The sequence below is a fragment of the Chiloscyllium plagiosum genome, unplaced genomic scaffold (assembly GCF_037043375.1).
Source record: "Chiloscyllium plagiosum isolate Xiang-an unplaced genomic scaffold, Cpla_swu_hap1 HiC_scaffold_7, whole genome shotgun sequence".
Classification (NCBI taxonomy): Eukaryota; Metazoa; Chordata; class Chondrichthyes; order Orectolobiformes; family Hemiscylliidae; genus Chiloscyllium; species Chiloscyllium plagiosum.
Genome location: NW_028270145.1, coordinates 98,666,342 through 98,678,674, shown reverse-complemented (window position 1 = coordinate 98,678,674; position 12,333 = coordinate 98,666,342). Strand labels below are relative to the sequence as shown.

General features: G+C 42.6%; 1 protein-coding gene across 2 annotated transcripts in view; it reads left to right on the top strand.

The window, feature by feature from the left end:
• Positions 1 to 364: 364 nt before the first annotated feature.
• Positions 365 to 12,333, top strand: part of ptpn4a (protein tyrosine phosphatase non-receptor type 4a) — a 363,683-nt gene continuing 351,714 nt past the window's right edge. Inside the window, exon 1 of one of the 2 annotated variants that reach the window (XM_087989323.1) lies at positions 365 to 730. Coding sequence is in view for 1 of the 2 variants with exons in the window: in XM_043694230.2 (XP_043550165.1) it covers positions 824 to 836 (13 nt within the window). In the remaining variant the exon portion in view is untranslated. Of the gene's footprint in view, positions 837 to 12,333 lie in introns of both variants that reach the window. The other variant, XM_043694230.2, reaches the window with a different exon arrangement.

The following is a 12,333-nucleotide window of genomic DNA, read 5'->3' as shown; positions in this document are numbered from 1 at the left end:
CAAGAATAAGTAGGCATGACGCAATAAATGCTCAGGTGCCCAGTCATCAACGTCCACAAACCTATGACTGAACTAAAGTACAGAATATGCCAATTGGAAACGAGACAAGTTGAAAATGGCCACCAAGTTGTTGCTAATGAAGATCACGTGCTCACAGGAAGCCCCCGAGTGGGGAACGAAGACCCTCTCCATCGAGGACCTCACCATTGGCTTTCAATGTGACCGGAGGACAGTAGCTGGTGCGCATGCGCTCTACTTCCAACGTTTGCTGTGAGTCCCTCGCACGCATGCGCCTCGACAGTGGGACGGGAACGGTTGTGCCCGGAGCGCGCATACGCTCTAGCGCTGGGACGGCTCGAGCTGGAGAAGGTGCGCGCTTGCGCTCGGCGAGAGCAAGAGGACGGGCAGAAATTATTTTGGCTGGAGTCACGCACCGAGTGGCGTTTAAATCGTTGAGGCTGAGAATCGACAGCGAGTTCAACCCGAGTAGAGAGACGGAACGACCCTTGATTACGTCCGTGTGCTGTGCCCCTTCCCCATTACTCCCCAAACCATCCTCCCTCCCCGCCCCCTCCCCCTCCCGTTTCCCCAACTCCCACCCCACCCTCTTCCCACCACCACCACTTTTTCTTCCCACCGACCGACTGACTACCAGAGTGGGAGCCATGATGTGAAAGTGAGAGGGAGTCGGGAGGAAGAACGGACGGAGAGTGGGAGAGAAATCAACCAGGTATCCGGACGGGAGCGGCGTGGCGGCTCCTCGTCAGCCCAACGGCTCCGGGAAGCTCGAGGCGGCGGTGGGGGGAGCGCGAGCGGCGCAGTCATGCCAACCCGAGGTTAGGGGAGAGAGCGATCACTGGCGGTGGTGGGGGGTGTTGTTGGGGGTTTCTCTCAGTTGCTGGAGGGAGTGCAAATAACAGTGTGCAACCTTTGTTGGTAGTGTAATTGCATACTTGCTTTGGGAAAGCGAGAGAGAGAGAGAGACAACATGAATGAGTTATCGACCAGCTGAGACGTCTTTTGCAATAAATGCACGAAAAGGGAGAAATAGTTTGCATTGCAGCCACTGTAAAGGGTTAATGATGCAGTGTGGGAATTATGCCTGCTCATTTAAAAAAAAGTCGTGTGTTATTGCACATGTTCAGAACGTGTGTACTATTGAACATGTTGCAGTGTTGCATGTCCAGGGAGAGAACTGAAGACTTGAATGCAAAATCAGTGAATGAGATCATGTTGATACTATTCACAGCAGGGATAATGGTGCAATGGAGGATACCATACATTATGATATTTTTGGGGGCGTGAGGAAACTCCTGTCGAAATACAGTTTTCCTAATGTGTGAAAATGGGAGAGGAAAATACGAAATGAAATATGAGTGACACTTTGCGACCAACAATGGGGGGGGGGGGGGTACAGTTAGAAACTGCAGTGTGCTACTGAACATGTAACATACAGGAAAGCAACTGTATAGGTATGAATGAGTGTGTTGATGTTTTGTGACATTGATAGTGGGAAAGAAGGCTGTGTAAATGGTTTGTTGAAACAATTAGACAAATCTGTAACTGAATGTATGAGCTAATTAAACATCATTGAAGCCAAAGATATGCAGCAATAATTCTGCAATTGATGAATGAAAGATTACATGATGTAGTGGCTATAACAGTGCAGAAACTGCTGCAGTGAAGTCGATAGTGTGTGGAGCAAGAATGAGAAAATTTCAACAATTTTAAATCTATAACAGCCTTAAGGACAGTGTAAATGACAAGCTGTAGTTGACAGTGTGGCTCTGATAGTAGCAGTGGGATTATTAGGGAGGGAAGCGATCGGAAATGTATGAATGAGAGTGGGAGGTATCAGCAGAAATTGCTAGTACAGAGTGGAAAATGCTATCCGAGCCATAGTGAGGAAGGTATATGTAACAGGATGGATGTTGCTTTGTGCAATTCAAAGGGGGAAGCCAGTTTATAGTACAAACAGGAATGTTTGTTAGAGGAAAAACTCAGGAAAGAAACATGTGAACCAGGTTATATTTGCAATAGAATATAGAGCATTACAGCGCAGTACAGGCCCTTCGGCCCTCGATGATGCGCCGACCTGTCATACCAATCTGAACTGAAAATGTGTTGCTGGTAAAGCACAGCAGGTCAGGCAGCATCCAAGGAACAGGAGAATCGACATTTCGGGCATAAGCCCTTCATCAGATACCAATCTGAAGCCCATCTAATCTATGCTATTCCATGTACGTCCATATGCTTGTCCAAAAGGCCACTGGTTTAAGCCCTTGAACAGGCTATTAACTAATCTTTGCAGTTTTGTACATCTTTTCTTTCAATTTAATGTCACTCGTAATTCCTTCACCTGTGCACCGCTGTTCATCGTGCATTTCTTTTACAAGTCAATATATATTGTTGAGAATTATAAAATAAACTGAATATATTCTCCTGCTTTAACATTTTAACTATAGTCCCATTCCAGTTTAGCTAACTAATATTTTATACCCTTGTGACTGCCTTTAAGTTTAGATACTAGTTGAAGAACCAAATTCCTCACCCTAAAGCTAAATTCTATCATGCTGCATTGAATCTTACCAAAACTGTCTTTTATTTTGAGCTCATTAATCAATCATATTATCAGGTCTAAAATAGCTGTTCCCTGATTGGTTCCAGATCATCTGTTCTGAGAAATTGTATAGAGCAGTGTACCTCAAATTGTTTCAGAAGTTGTAGTCAGAATTTGAAGAGGGAAATAAGTAACAAAGTATAGATGTATGATTAGGTCAGAGATTTCAGTGGAGCTGCAGCCTTTAAAGAACTGAAGCTGAGGAGAGTCATGGGCAGTCAGAACTGCATGAATGAAAGAGATGGTGTCTGAATGGAACAGCGAGATGACCGTGGATATAAGTGGAAAGGGAGAAAGTAAGGTTAAAGCTTGAGGAAAATAATAATAATGTCCTTTTTGTGATTGAAGGGTAGAGCTAACCTACAGGCAAAAGTGCTGTGGGTTTTAATATTTTTTTGAACACTAGTGAGGGACCAGAGACAGAGGAGATATCAAGACAAGCAGTATTTAATCTGAAAAAGAGATGAACAAAACTTGGCCCACGATGGAAATGCTAGGATCTTTTATAAAGGTATTGAAATGAGCAGGAAAGTAGGTGGCTAGGAAGATTGCAGAGCAGTAATGGCCCTAATATTTCTTGTTTACTTTGTGTTCATTTTTGCAAGACAGATTGATTCATTTGCTGTTGACCTTGAGGCCTCTGATTAGACCACAACACATTTCTGACATTTTGCATCCTGATTTTAAAACAAAATGTCATTTGCTTATTTTAATAAGGGTACGAGTTTCAGACTTGAATTTTACTTTCATACTGTCTGTGGTGTGACTCAATGCACTTACAGAAATTCCGAAGTCATAGGTTATAGAATCATACAGCATGGAAATAGACTTTTTGGTCCAACCAGTCCCACCTGCCTGTGCTTGACGCATATCCCTCCAAAATCAAAAAGTGTGGTGCTGGAAAAGCACAGCAGGTCAGGCAGCATTCAAGGAGCAGGAGAGTCGATATTTCGGGCAAAAACCTTTCATCAGGAATGTGGAGGGGGAAGGAGGCTAAGAAATAAATTGGAGGTGGGCTGGGGGAAGGTGGGATGGTGAGAGGTGGGTGCAGGCAGGAGCTAATTGTGATAGGTTGGTGGGGGAGGGTGAAGTGGAAGGTTGACAGGTAGGACAGGTCAAGTGGTAGTACCGAGTTGGAGGGTTGGATCTGAAGTGAGCTGGAGGAAGGGGAAATTTGGAAACTGGTGAAGTCAGTTGTGGTGCTGTCTGGTTGTAGGGTCCCAAGGCGGAAGGTAAGGTGTTCTTCCTCCAATTGATGGGTGGCTTTGATTCGTCAGTGGAAGAGGCTCAGGACTTGCATGTCCTTGGGGGAGTTGAAGTGGTTGGCCACAGGACGGTGGAGTTGTTAGGTGCTTACAGACCAGAGATGAATAGCTCCGCAAGTTGCTGTCCTGTCTCCCCGATGTAGATGATACCACATCAAGAGCAATGGATGCAGTAGATGAGGTGGGTAGATGTGCAGAAAAATCTCGTCTGGATTTGAAATTATTCTTTGGGGTCTTGGACAGAGGTGAGGGAGCAGGTGTGGGCACTGGCAGAGATTTTCCAGTACATCCACCCACCTCATCTACTGCTCTTGATGTGGTCTCCTATACATCAGGGAGACAGGACGGCAACTTGCATAGCACTTAAGGGAACATCTCTAATCCGCACCTACCAAACAACTCCCCAGCCCTGTGGCCAGCCACTTCAATCCCCCTCACATTCCCACATAGACATGCAAATCCGGGGATACTTTCACCTCCAAATCAAAGCCATCCACCACCTGGGGGCCCTACAACCACACAGCATCAACATTGACTTCACCAGTTTCCAAATTCCACCCCCCAATCCCAGATTCCAACCCCCCAATTTAGCGCTGCCCTCTTGACCTGTCCTACCTGTCCAACTTTCTTCCAATTATCTGCTTCATCCTCCCCACTGACTTATCACAATTACCTCCCACCTCCATCCCCTTCTTTATCTCTCAGCCCACTTCACCCTTCACATTCCTGATGAAGGGTTATGCCTGAAACACTGACTCTCCTGCTCCTCGGATGCTACCTGACCTGCTGTGCTTTTACAGCACCACACTTTTTGACTCTGACTCTCCAGCATCTGTAGTCCTCACTTTCTCCATATCCACCAAATCTTTCCTATTTGTGAACTTGTCTAATGCCTTTTAAACATTATAACTGTACTTGCATCCACCACTTTCTCTGGCAGTTCACTCCATGCATGAACCACTCTGTAAAACAAAGTTGCCCTTTGTGTCCTTGTAAAACTTTCTCCTCCCACCTTTAAAAAAGTCACCTAATTTTGAGGTCCTGCACCCTAGGTTAAGGAGCTGGAAATTAGATTAGATTACATTACAGTGTGGAAACAGGCCCTTCGGCCCTATCCACACCGACCCGCCGAAGCGTAACCCACCCATACCCCTACATTTACCTCTTACCTAACACTAGGTGCAATTTAGCATGGCCAATTCACCTGACCTGCACATCTTTGGACTGTGGGAGGAAACCGGAGCACCCGGAGGAAACCCACGCAGACACGGGGAGAACGTGCAAACTCCACACAGTCAGTCGCCTGAGGCGGGAATTGAACCCGGGTCTCTGGCGCTGTGAGGCAGCAGTGCTAACCACTGTGCCACCGTGCCGCCCACATTTTCCAGCAAATGTGTTGCTGGAAAAGCGCAGCAGGTCAGGCAGCATCCAGGGAACAGGAGAATCGACGTTTCGGGCATAAGCCCTTCTTCAGGAATGGGGAAAGTTTGTCCAGCAGGCTAAGATAAAAGGTAGGGAGGAGGGACTTGGGGGAGGGGCGTCGGAAATGTGATAGGTGGAAAGAGGTCAAGGTGAGAGTGATAGGTCAGACTGGGGTGGGGGCGGAGAGGTCGGGAAGAAGATCTCAGGTTAGGAAGGCGGTGCTGAATTTGATGGATTTGACTGAGACAGGGTGGGGGGAGGGGAAATCAGAGTTCATCCCTTGTGGTTGGAGGGTTCCTAGCCGGAAGATGAGGCGTTCTTCCTCCAACCGTCGTTTTGTTGTGGTCTGACGATGGAGGAGTCCAAAGACCTGCATATCCTTGGTGGAGTGGGAGGGGGAATTGAAATGTTGAGCTACAGGGTGGTTGAGTTGGTTGGTCCGGGTGTCCCAGAGGTGTTCTCTGAAACGCTCCGCAAGTAGCCGGCCTGTCTCCCCAATATAGAGGAGGCCACATCGGGTGCAGAGGATGCAATAGATGATGTGTGGAGGTGCAGGTGAATCTGTGGCGGATATGGAAGTTTCCATATCGTCCATCGTCAGACCACAACAAAACGACGGTTGGAGGAAGAACGCCTCATCTTCCGGCTAGGAACCCTCCAACCACAAGGGATGAACTCTGATTTCCTCATTTCCCCTCCCCCCACCCTGTCTCCGTCAAATCCATCAAATTCAGCACTGCCTTCCTAACCTGAGATCTTCTTCCCGACCTCTCCGCCCCCACCCCAGTCTGACCTATCACCCTCACCTTGACCTCTTTCCACCTATCACATTTCCGACGCCCCTCCCCCAAGTCCCTCCTCCCTACCTTTTATCTTAGCCTGCTGGACAAACTTTCCCCATTCCTGAAGAAGGGCTTATGCCCGAAACGTCGATTCTCCTGTTCCCTGGATGCTGCCTGACCTGCTGCGCTTTTCCAGCAACACATTTCCAGCTCTGATCTCCAGCATCTGCAGACCTCACTTTCTACCCTAGGTTAAGGACCCATGTCATTCACCTTGTGCCCCTCATGATTTTATAAACCTCAACCTCCTATGCTTCAGTGAAAAAGGTCCCAGCCTTTCCGGTCAATTTTTATATCTCCAATGCACCATTCCTGGTAAATCTTTTCTGAACCTTGTTCACACATCTTCATCCTTTTAAATGGACAGCCTGGTTGCTCAGTGGTTAGCACTGGGACCCAGGTTCGATTCCAGCCTCGGGCTACTGTCTGTGTGGAGTTTACACATTCTTCCTGTGTCTGAGTGGGTTTTCTCCAGGTGTTCCGGTTTCATCACACGGTCCAAAGATGTGCAGGTTAAGTGAATTGGCCATGCTAAATTGTCTGCAGTGTTCATGAATGTTAGGTGCATTAGTCAGGGGAAAGGTAGGGTAATGGGTCTGGATGGGATACTCTCTGGAGGGGGTGTGTGGACTTGTTGGGCTGAGGGTCCTGTTTCCACATTGTAGGGATTCTAATTCTAATTCTTCAAATTCAAATGATTTGAATTGACGGAGATAATCAAAAGTGAGGTGGGGGAAGCAATGTTGAAACTTACGTTTGTAGTCTGCTCCCAAGATCAGAATGGTTAGTGTGAATTTATCATGATATTGCAAAAGTCTGTGAAGCAAATGCAAGTTCAGTTTGTGTATATTTTGTCATTCCTGGTTTTTGCTCTTTATAGCCTAAGAAAACTTGACATGCCTGTGCAAGACTTTTTATGAGACAGTATTAAAGTGAAACAGGAGACAGAATCGAGAAAGTAAAAATTGGTGACTGGTCTGATGAAAGCAGAGGGAAAATGTGAATATGAAAAAGAATTTTTGGAACATTTGGATGGCAGTTTCACAACTTTTACCTGGTCGTACTGATGGGATGCAAGTCTATTCTCTGTCTAAAGTCTTTGCAGAATGAGCTTTGATCTAGTTCTAACTTGTATGGGATAACAACTTTACTGCATAAATTGCCATTCTCCCTCAGCAAACTTTATGGAAGTCTGGATTTTAAGTTTGGTACAGGTGAAAAGCTTGCGACTGAACGTAAGTCACATAATTTAAACAAAATTGAGTGCTTTCATTTTACTGGGACTCCTCTTCCCTAGCACTAATTCTTTACCTTGATGAGTTTTAGAACTTTACTTTGGATTGTAAGAAGCAAGTCTGAAGGTTTGCAAAGGATATAAAAGATTGGGTTAATGATATGAACTTTCACTACTCCATTTGAAGGAGGACTTCATACTAATTCCTTTTAGTTTTATTGAAGCATTTGATCCAGGTTTTCATAAGTTTTTAACAGTTCACCCCCAGTGTGTCCTATGGGAAAGAATAGAAATGTTAAAGGGTAAAAATGGTGTTCTGTAGAAGGTGACAATGCTCACTACCAAAGGAGAGAAAAAAATTGAACTTTGACTTGCTGGCATTTTGTATCTTCCTATTAGCTGCAGAATAACGTTTTTGAGAACAGATAAATGCCCATGGTCTTGACTTATGGAAGAAAGGAGATGTGAGAGAGATTAAAATGAATAACGTTTGCATTAATACAATGCTTTCATAACTTTAGGGCATACTAAATTGCTTTTCAATCAATGAAGGAGAATGCTTGCATTCTAGTTATAGCTGTGACTAAAAGCATAGCCAATTGAAACAGCAATGTTGCTATGGATAAACCTGTTTTCTTTGATTGCTATTGGTAGAGCACTGGAGATAGTTCTCTCTGTCTTTATTTACAGTGGTGCCATTGGGATCTTTCATATCCTCAAGGAAGTAGACATAGTTTTAGTTTGATGTTACTTATGAACGCTTTTACCTCCAGTGATGCGGCATCACTTTAACCTTCAGTCTTCTGATCCAAAGACAAATGCTACCTGCTGAGCAGTGCTGACACACTATAATAAACATATACAGTTCTGAAATCACTCCATGTAATGCATGCAATGATAGGTGTTAACGTTGGAAATGTGCACCAAATACTGTGAATGCAGTACCTTGCTTAGATTTTAGCACTATTTCTTTCCAGTCAATTTTGAAGCTGAAGACTACTTCAGTGCTGAACTTTATCCACAATTCATGTCATTTTGGATGGTATGAATGGGAATGGAGTTTCATGTTGCAGTCATAGGTAGCAGCATCAGTGTGATTTCAGAAATTTTTCAAGTTGAGGGTGAATATAAACAGGAAGCTGTAAACATTATTGTTCATTCAGCTTTTATTCCATTGAGAAACTTGCACTTTCAAAGCGGTGAGCCAAGTTGGCAATTTACTGTTGAACAATGAAACTCTTAGAACTGTTATATACTAAAAATGATTGTAATCCAATTGTCTTAGTGGATGGAGTTAAGGTGGGCTGTTGGTTTAAAAATATTGTTAGTCATTCACCAATTACTGAGAGGAAGAAACCATTTAATAACAATTGATTGTGGTAACTCTCATGAGATTTCTGAGTTGGATTTTTAGTTTGAGTAAATTTGGAGAGAAATAGCTTTAATATTGTGTTGGAACTTAAGACCTCGCAGTAGGCAATTCAGCCTCTCGAACCTGCTGTGTCATACAGTATGACCAAGGTTAATCTCATCATAGCCTCACTCCACTTTCTTCCCCACTCTCCATAATTCCTCAATACATCATGAATAAAAAATCTGAATTATACTAGCTGCAAAATATTTTGGTTGTTATCAGAATTTTTCTACACCAAGAGTTCAATGTGGTTCTTTTTACAAAGGCCTTCATTTATTTGCAGCAGCAGTCACTTAAATTTTAGTTTAGGTAGTGAGACGTATAGCCAAGAAATAAAGTATAGTTATTAATGACTTGTAATTAGTTGGCAGTGACAGGTCTACTACAAAGAATTGTCGTTATATTATAAATCTTGGAAAGTATAAATATTGCAAACTATATTTATAATTTTCATGAAGTTAAGAATTTAAGTTTGTGAATGGCATATTTGTCTTGGAAAACAAGAATATTCTGAAGAGAATGATTTAATTTACAGATCTTTTAATTTTAATTAATAAATACATTGCAGTTTTGAAAACAAAACATCAAATAATTACATGCACAAATTTGGTAGGTCAGAAAATGCCAACTGTAAGTATTTTTAATGAAAAAGCAGTTCAAAGAGACAAACACAAAATACTTAAATGGTTGAATCACACTTGGAGCACTGTTTTCACTGTTTCTGAAAAGAAAAGGCTGTGTGAGACTGAATTAATAATCTTAACCATTAAGGTGACTAAAGAAGTGATTCTGTTCGCCGAGCTGGGAATTTGTGTGCAATAAGCACATTGACCTGGACCCAATATACCGGCCACTGCAGCGGACAGCTGGAACTGACAACCGGAAGCGGTAGGTACAAATCACTATAAATGCCGGAGGAAACATCATAGAAGTGCTTCACAGGAGGCTCCCAAGCACTGAGGATGTCATCTAGACGGGACAAAACATCTGCAACACAAATTTCCAGCTCGGCGAACAGAACCACAACGAGCACCCGAGCTACAAATCTTCTCCAAAACTTTGACTAAAGAAGGTTAGATTTTTTTTTTTGCATGGGACATTTGATTGCAGCTTTTAAACTGACGAGTGGGACCAATCAGTTGGGTAGTATTTTGCTTTTGATGAAACTGTTTAGGTCTGAGGTTATGATATATAAACTTTAAAAAGCCCTGAGCTCACTTAATGAGAAGTTGGTACCATATTTTAGGAGTTTGCATCTGCAATGTGTTATTTCCAAAATTAGATGTTGACTTCAGAACAGGAGAAAATAATTGATCGCGATACGAAGGTTAAAGGGTCCTTTATGGAGTAAGGACTGATTCAATTCTGAGTATCTAAAACAATCTAAATATCCTATCCTTTCTTAAATTGTTGAAAAGAGTCGCAGGAAAGCTTCTTTCTATGCCTTTTCAATGGCATTTTTTTGCAACCGTGTTTCAACCAATTTATGAAGTGACTGATGGTAAGTAAAAGCATCTCCCTAACGCAAGTGAAATGATGACTACTTATTTTGTCGTCTCATGTTGTAGAAACATTGGTCAGAATACTGGATGGCATTCTGGCTCTTTAAAGCTGAGCAATATCAAAGAACAACAGTAATTTGCATATATAATGCTCTTAATATAGAAAAAAAATCCCAAAGGAGAAATTGAGAGTAATGACTAAAAGCTTGATTAAAATTATGGCTATAGGGTAGGTCTTAAAGGAGGGAAAAATGGCAATAAAAAAAGACAAGCCGAGGTGGAGAATTCCAGAGATGTTTGAAACTATGATTGCCAATGATAGGACAAAAAAGTAAAAGCATAAGGGGACATAATCGGATGAGCAGTTTCTGAAGGAGATTGGAAGAAAGGCCAGGTCAGACCGTGAAGGAATTTAATCAATGAGGGGGAACTTTAATTATGAAACAATGAGGGATAATGTTAGTCAGCAAGGCCATAGAGAATAGGCAAAAAGGTGGGATGGGGTACAGATAAAATTTCAGGTAAGCTGAGGTATACAAGGCATGCAGCCTTTAATTATATTTTCACTGCATTTGCCAAAGAAGTTTGCCTTACAGGATATATCCTGTTATATTCAATGATGCATTACTTGTATTTTTTACATTACATTGATAAGTTTGAATTCTTTCTGAAGCTTTGAGTCATTTGAGAGGTACAACACAGAAACAGAGCCTTTGGTCCAACTCATCCACGCCAATCATATCCTTGATAAATCTAGTCCTATTTGCCAGCACTTGGCCTATATCTGTCTGAACCCTTCCTATTCACAAACCTATCCAGATGCCTTTTAAAGGTTGTAATTGCACCAACCTCTACCACTTCCCGTAGCGCCTCATTCCATATATGCACCATCCTCTGCGTGAACAAGTTGTCCCTTAGATCCCTTTTTAAATTTTTCCTCTCTCACCTTAAACCTCTAGTTTTGGACGTCCGTACCCAGGGAAAAGACCTTGTCCGTTTACCCTATCCATGCACTTCCGGAACTTTTAAACCTCTCTAAGGTCACCTCAGTCCCGACACTCCAATAAAAATAGCCCAGGTCTATTCAGCCCCTCTTGATTGTTCCAACTGTCCAACCTTGGCAACATCCTTGTAAATCTTTCTGAACTGTTTCAAGTTTTGCAACATCCTTCTTATGCAAAGTGACTTCAAGAAGGTTCATATTGGATAGATTCTGGAGATCAGTTCCTGAATTGAGAGTTATCCAAATTTGTTTTGTGCAGTTAAATGGAATTCAGTGGGAGGTTTACCACTGTAAGCCACATCAGATTCGTCACTATAAATTGGTGTGACGTAAAAGGAACTGACTGTAACTGTAGCTTAAGATAATTTTGTTGCATATTTGTTAGTGGAATTGGTGTGGTATCACAAAATGAAGTGCAATCCTTTGTCAGTTCTGATACTATCAAATGCAGTTGGTAGAATGAGGAAGGGATGGGGTGGGGACAAATTGCAACTTAGCAGGAGAATTGTACCACTGGCTCTGGGCCTTTTTAATGAAAGGATAACCTATTGGTTATTCCACTCCTTCTGAACAAAGTAAAGTTCATTTGCATTTATTATATGGGTGTTGCAGATTTAAAAAAATACTTTATATTTCAAATGATCCCAGCTCTGAGCCTAAATGTCCAGGTTCAAGTCCCACCAATCCCAGAGGTGTTATAGCTTGTCCAAACAGTTTGACTTCAAAAAAGGTTTCAGGCAACATTGCCAGCTAAATGAAATAGTAGGCAGTCTCTACTCAACCATTTTGAGCTGACACTCTTGAGTCAAAATGTCAGTGCACCCATCTTAAACTGACTGATTTAAAGTTAATTTAAAGGGCTAATCACAAGTTGTCATCACTCCATACTGATTTATTTGAGTGCAGAAGGTATTTTAGTTTTGAACTAGTTTTAAATGTGACTGTTAATTAACTCACTGGGTAGATATTTTCTAGTGTTATTTGCCCATATACCTTTACCCCACTGATAAGAGATCCAACCTAAATGTGCA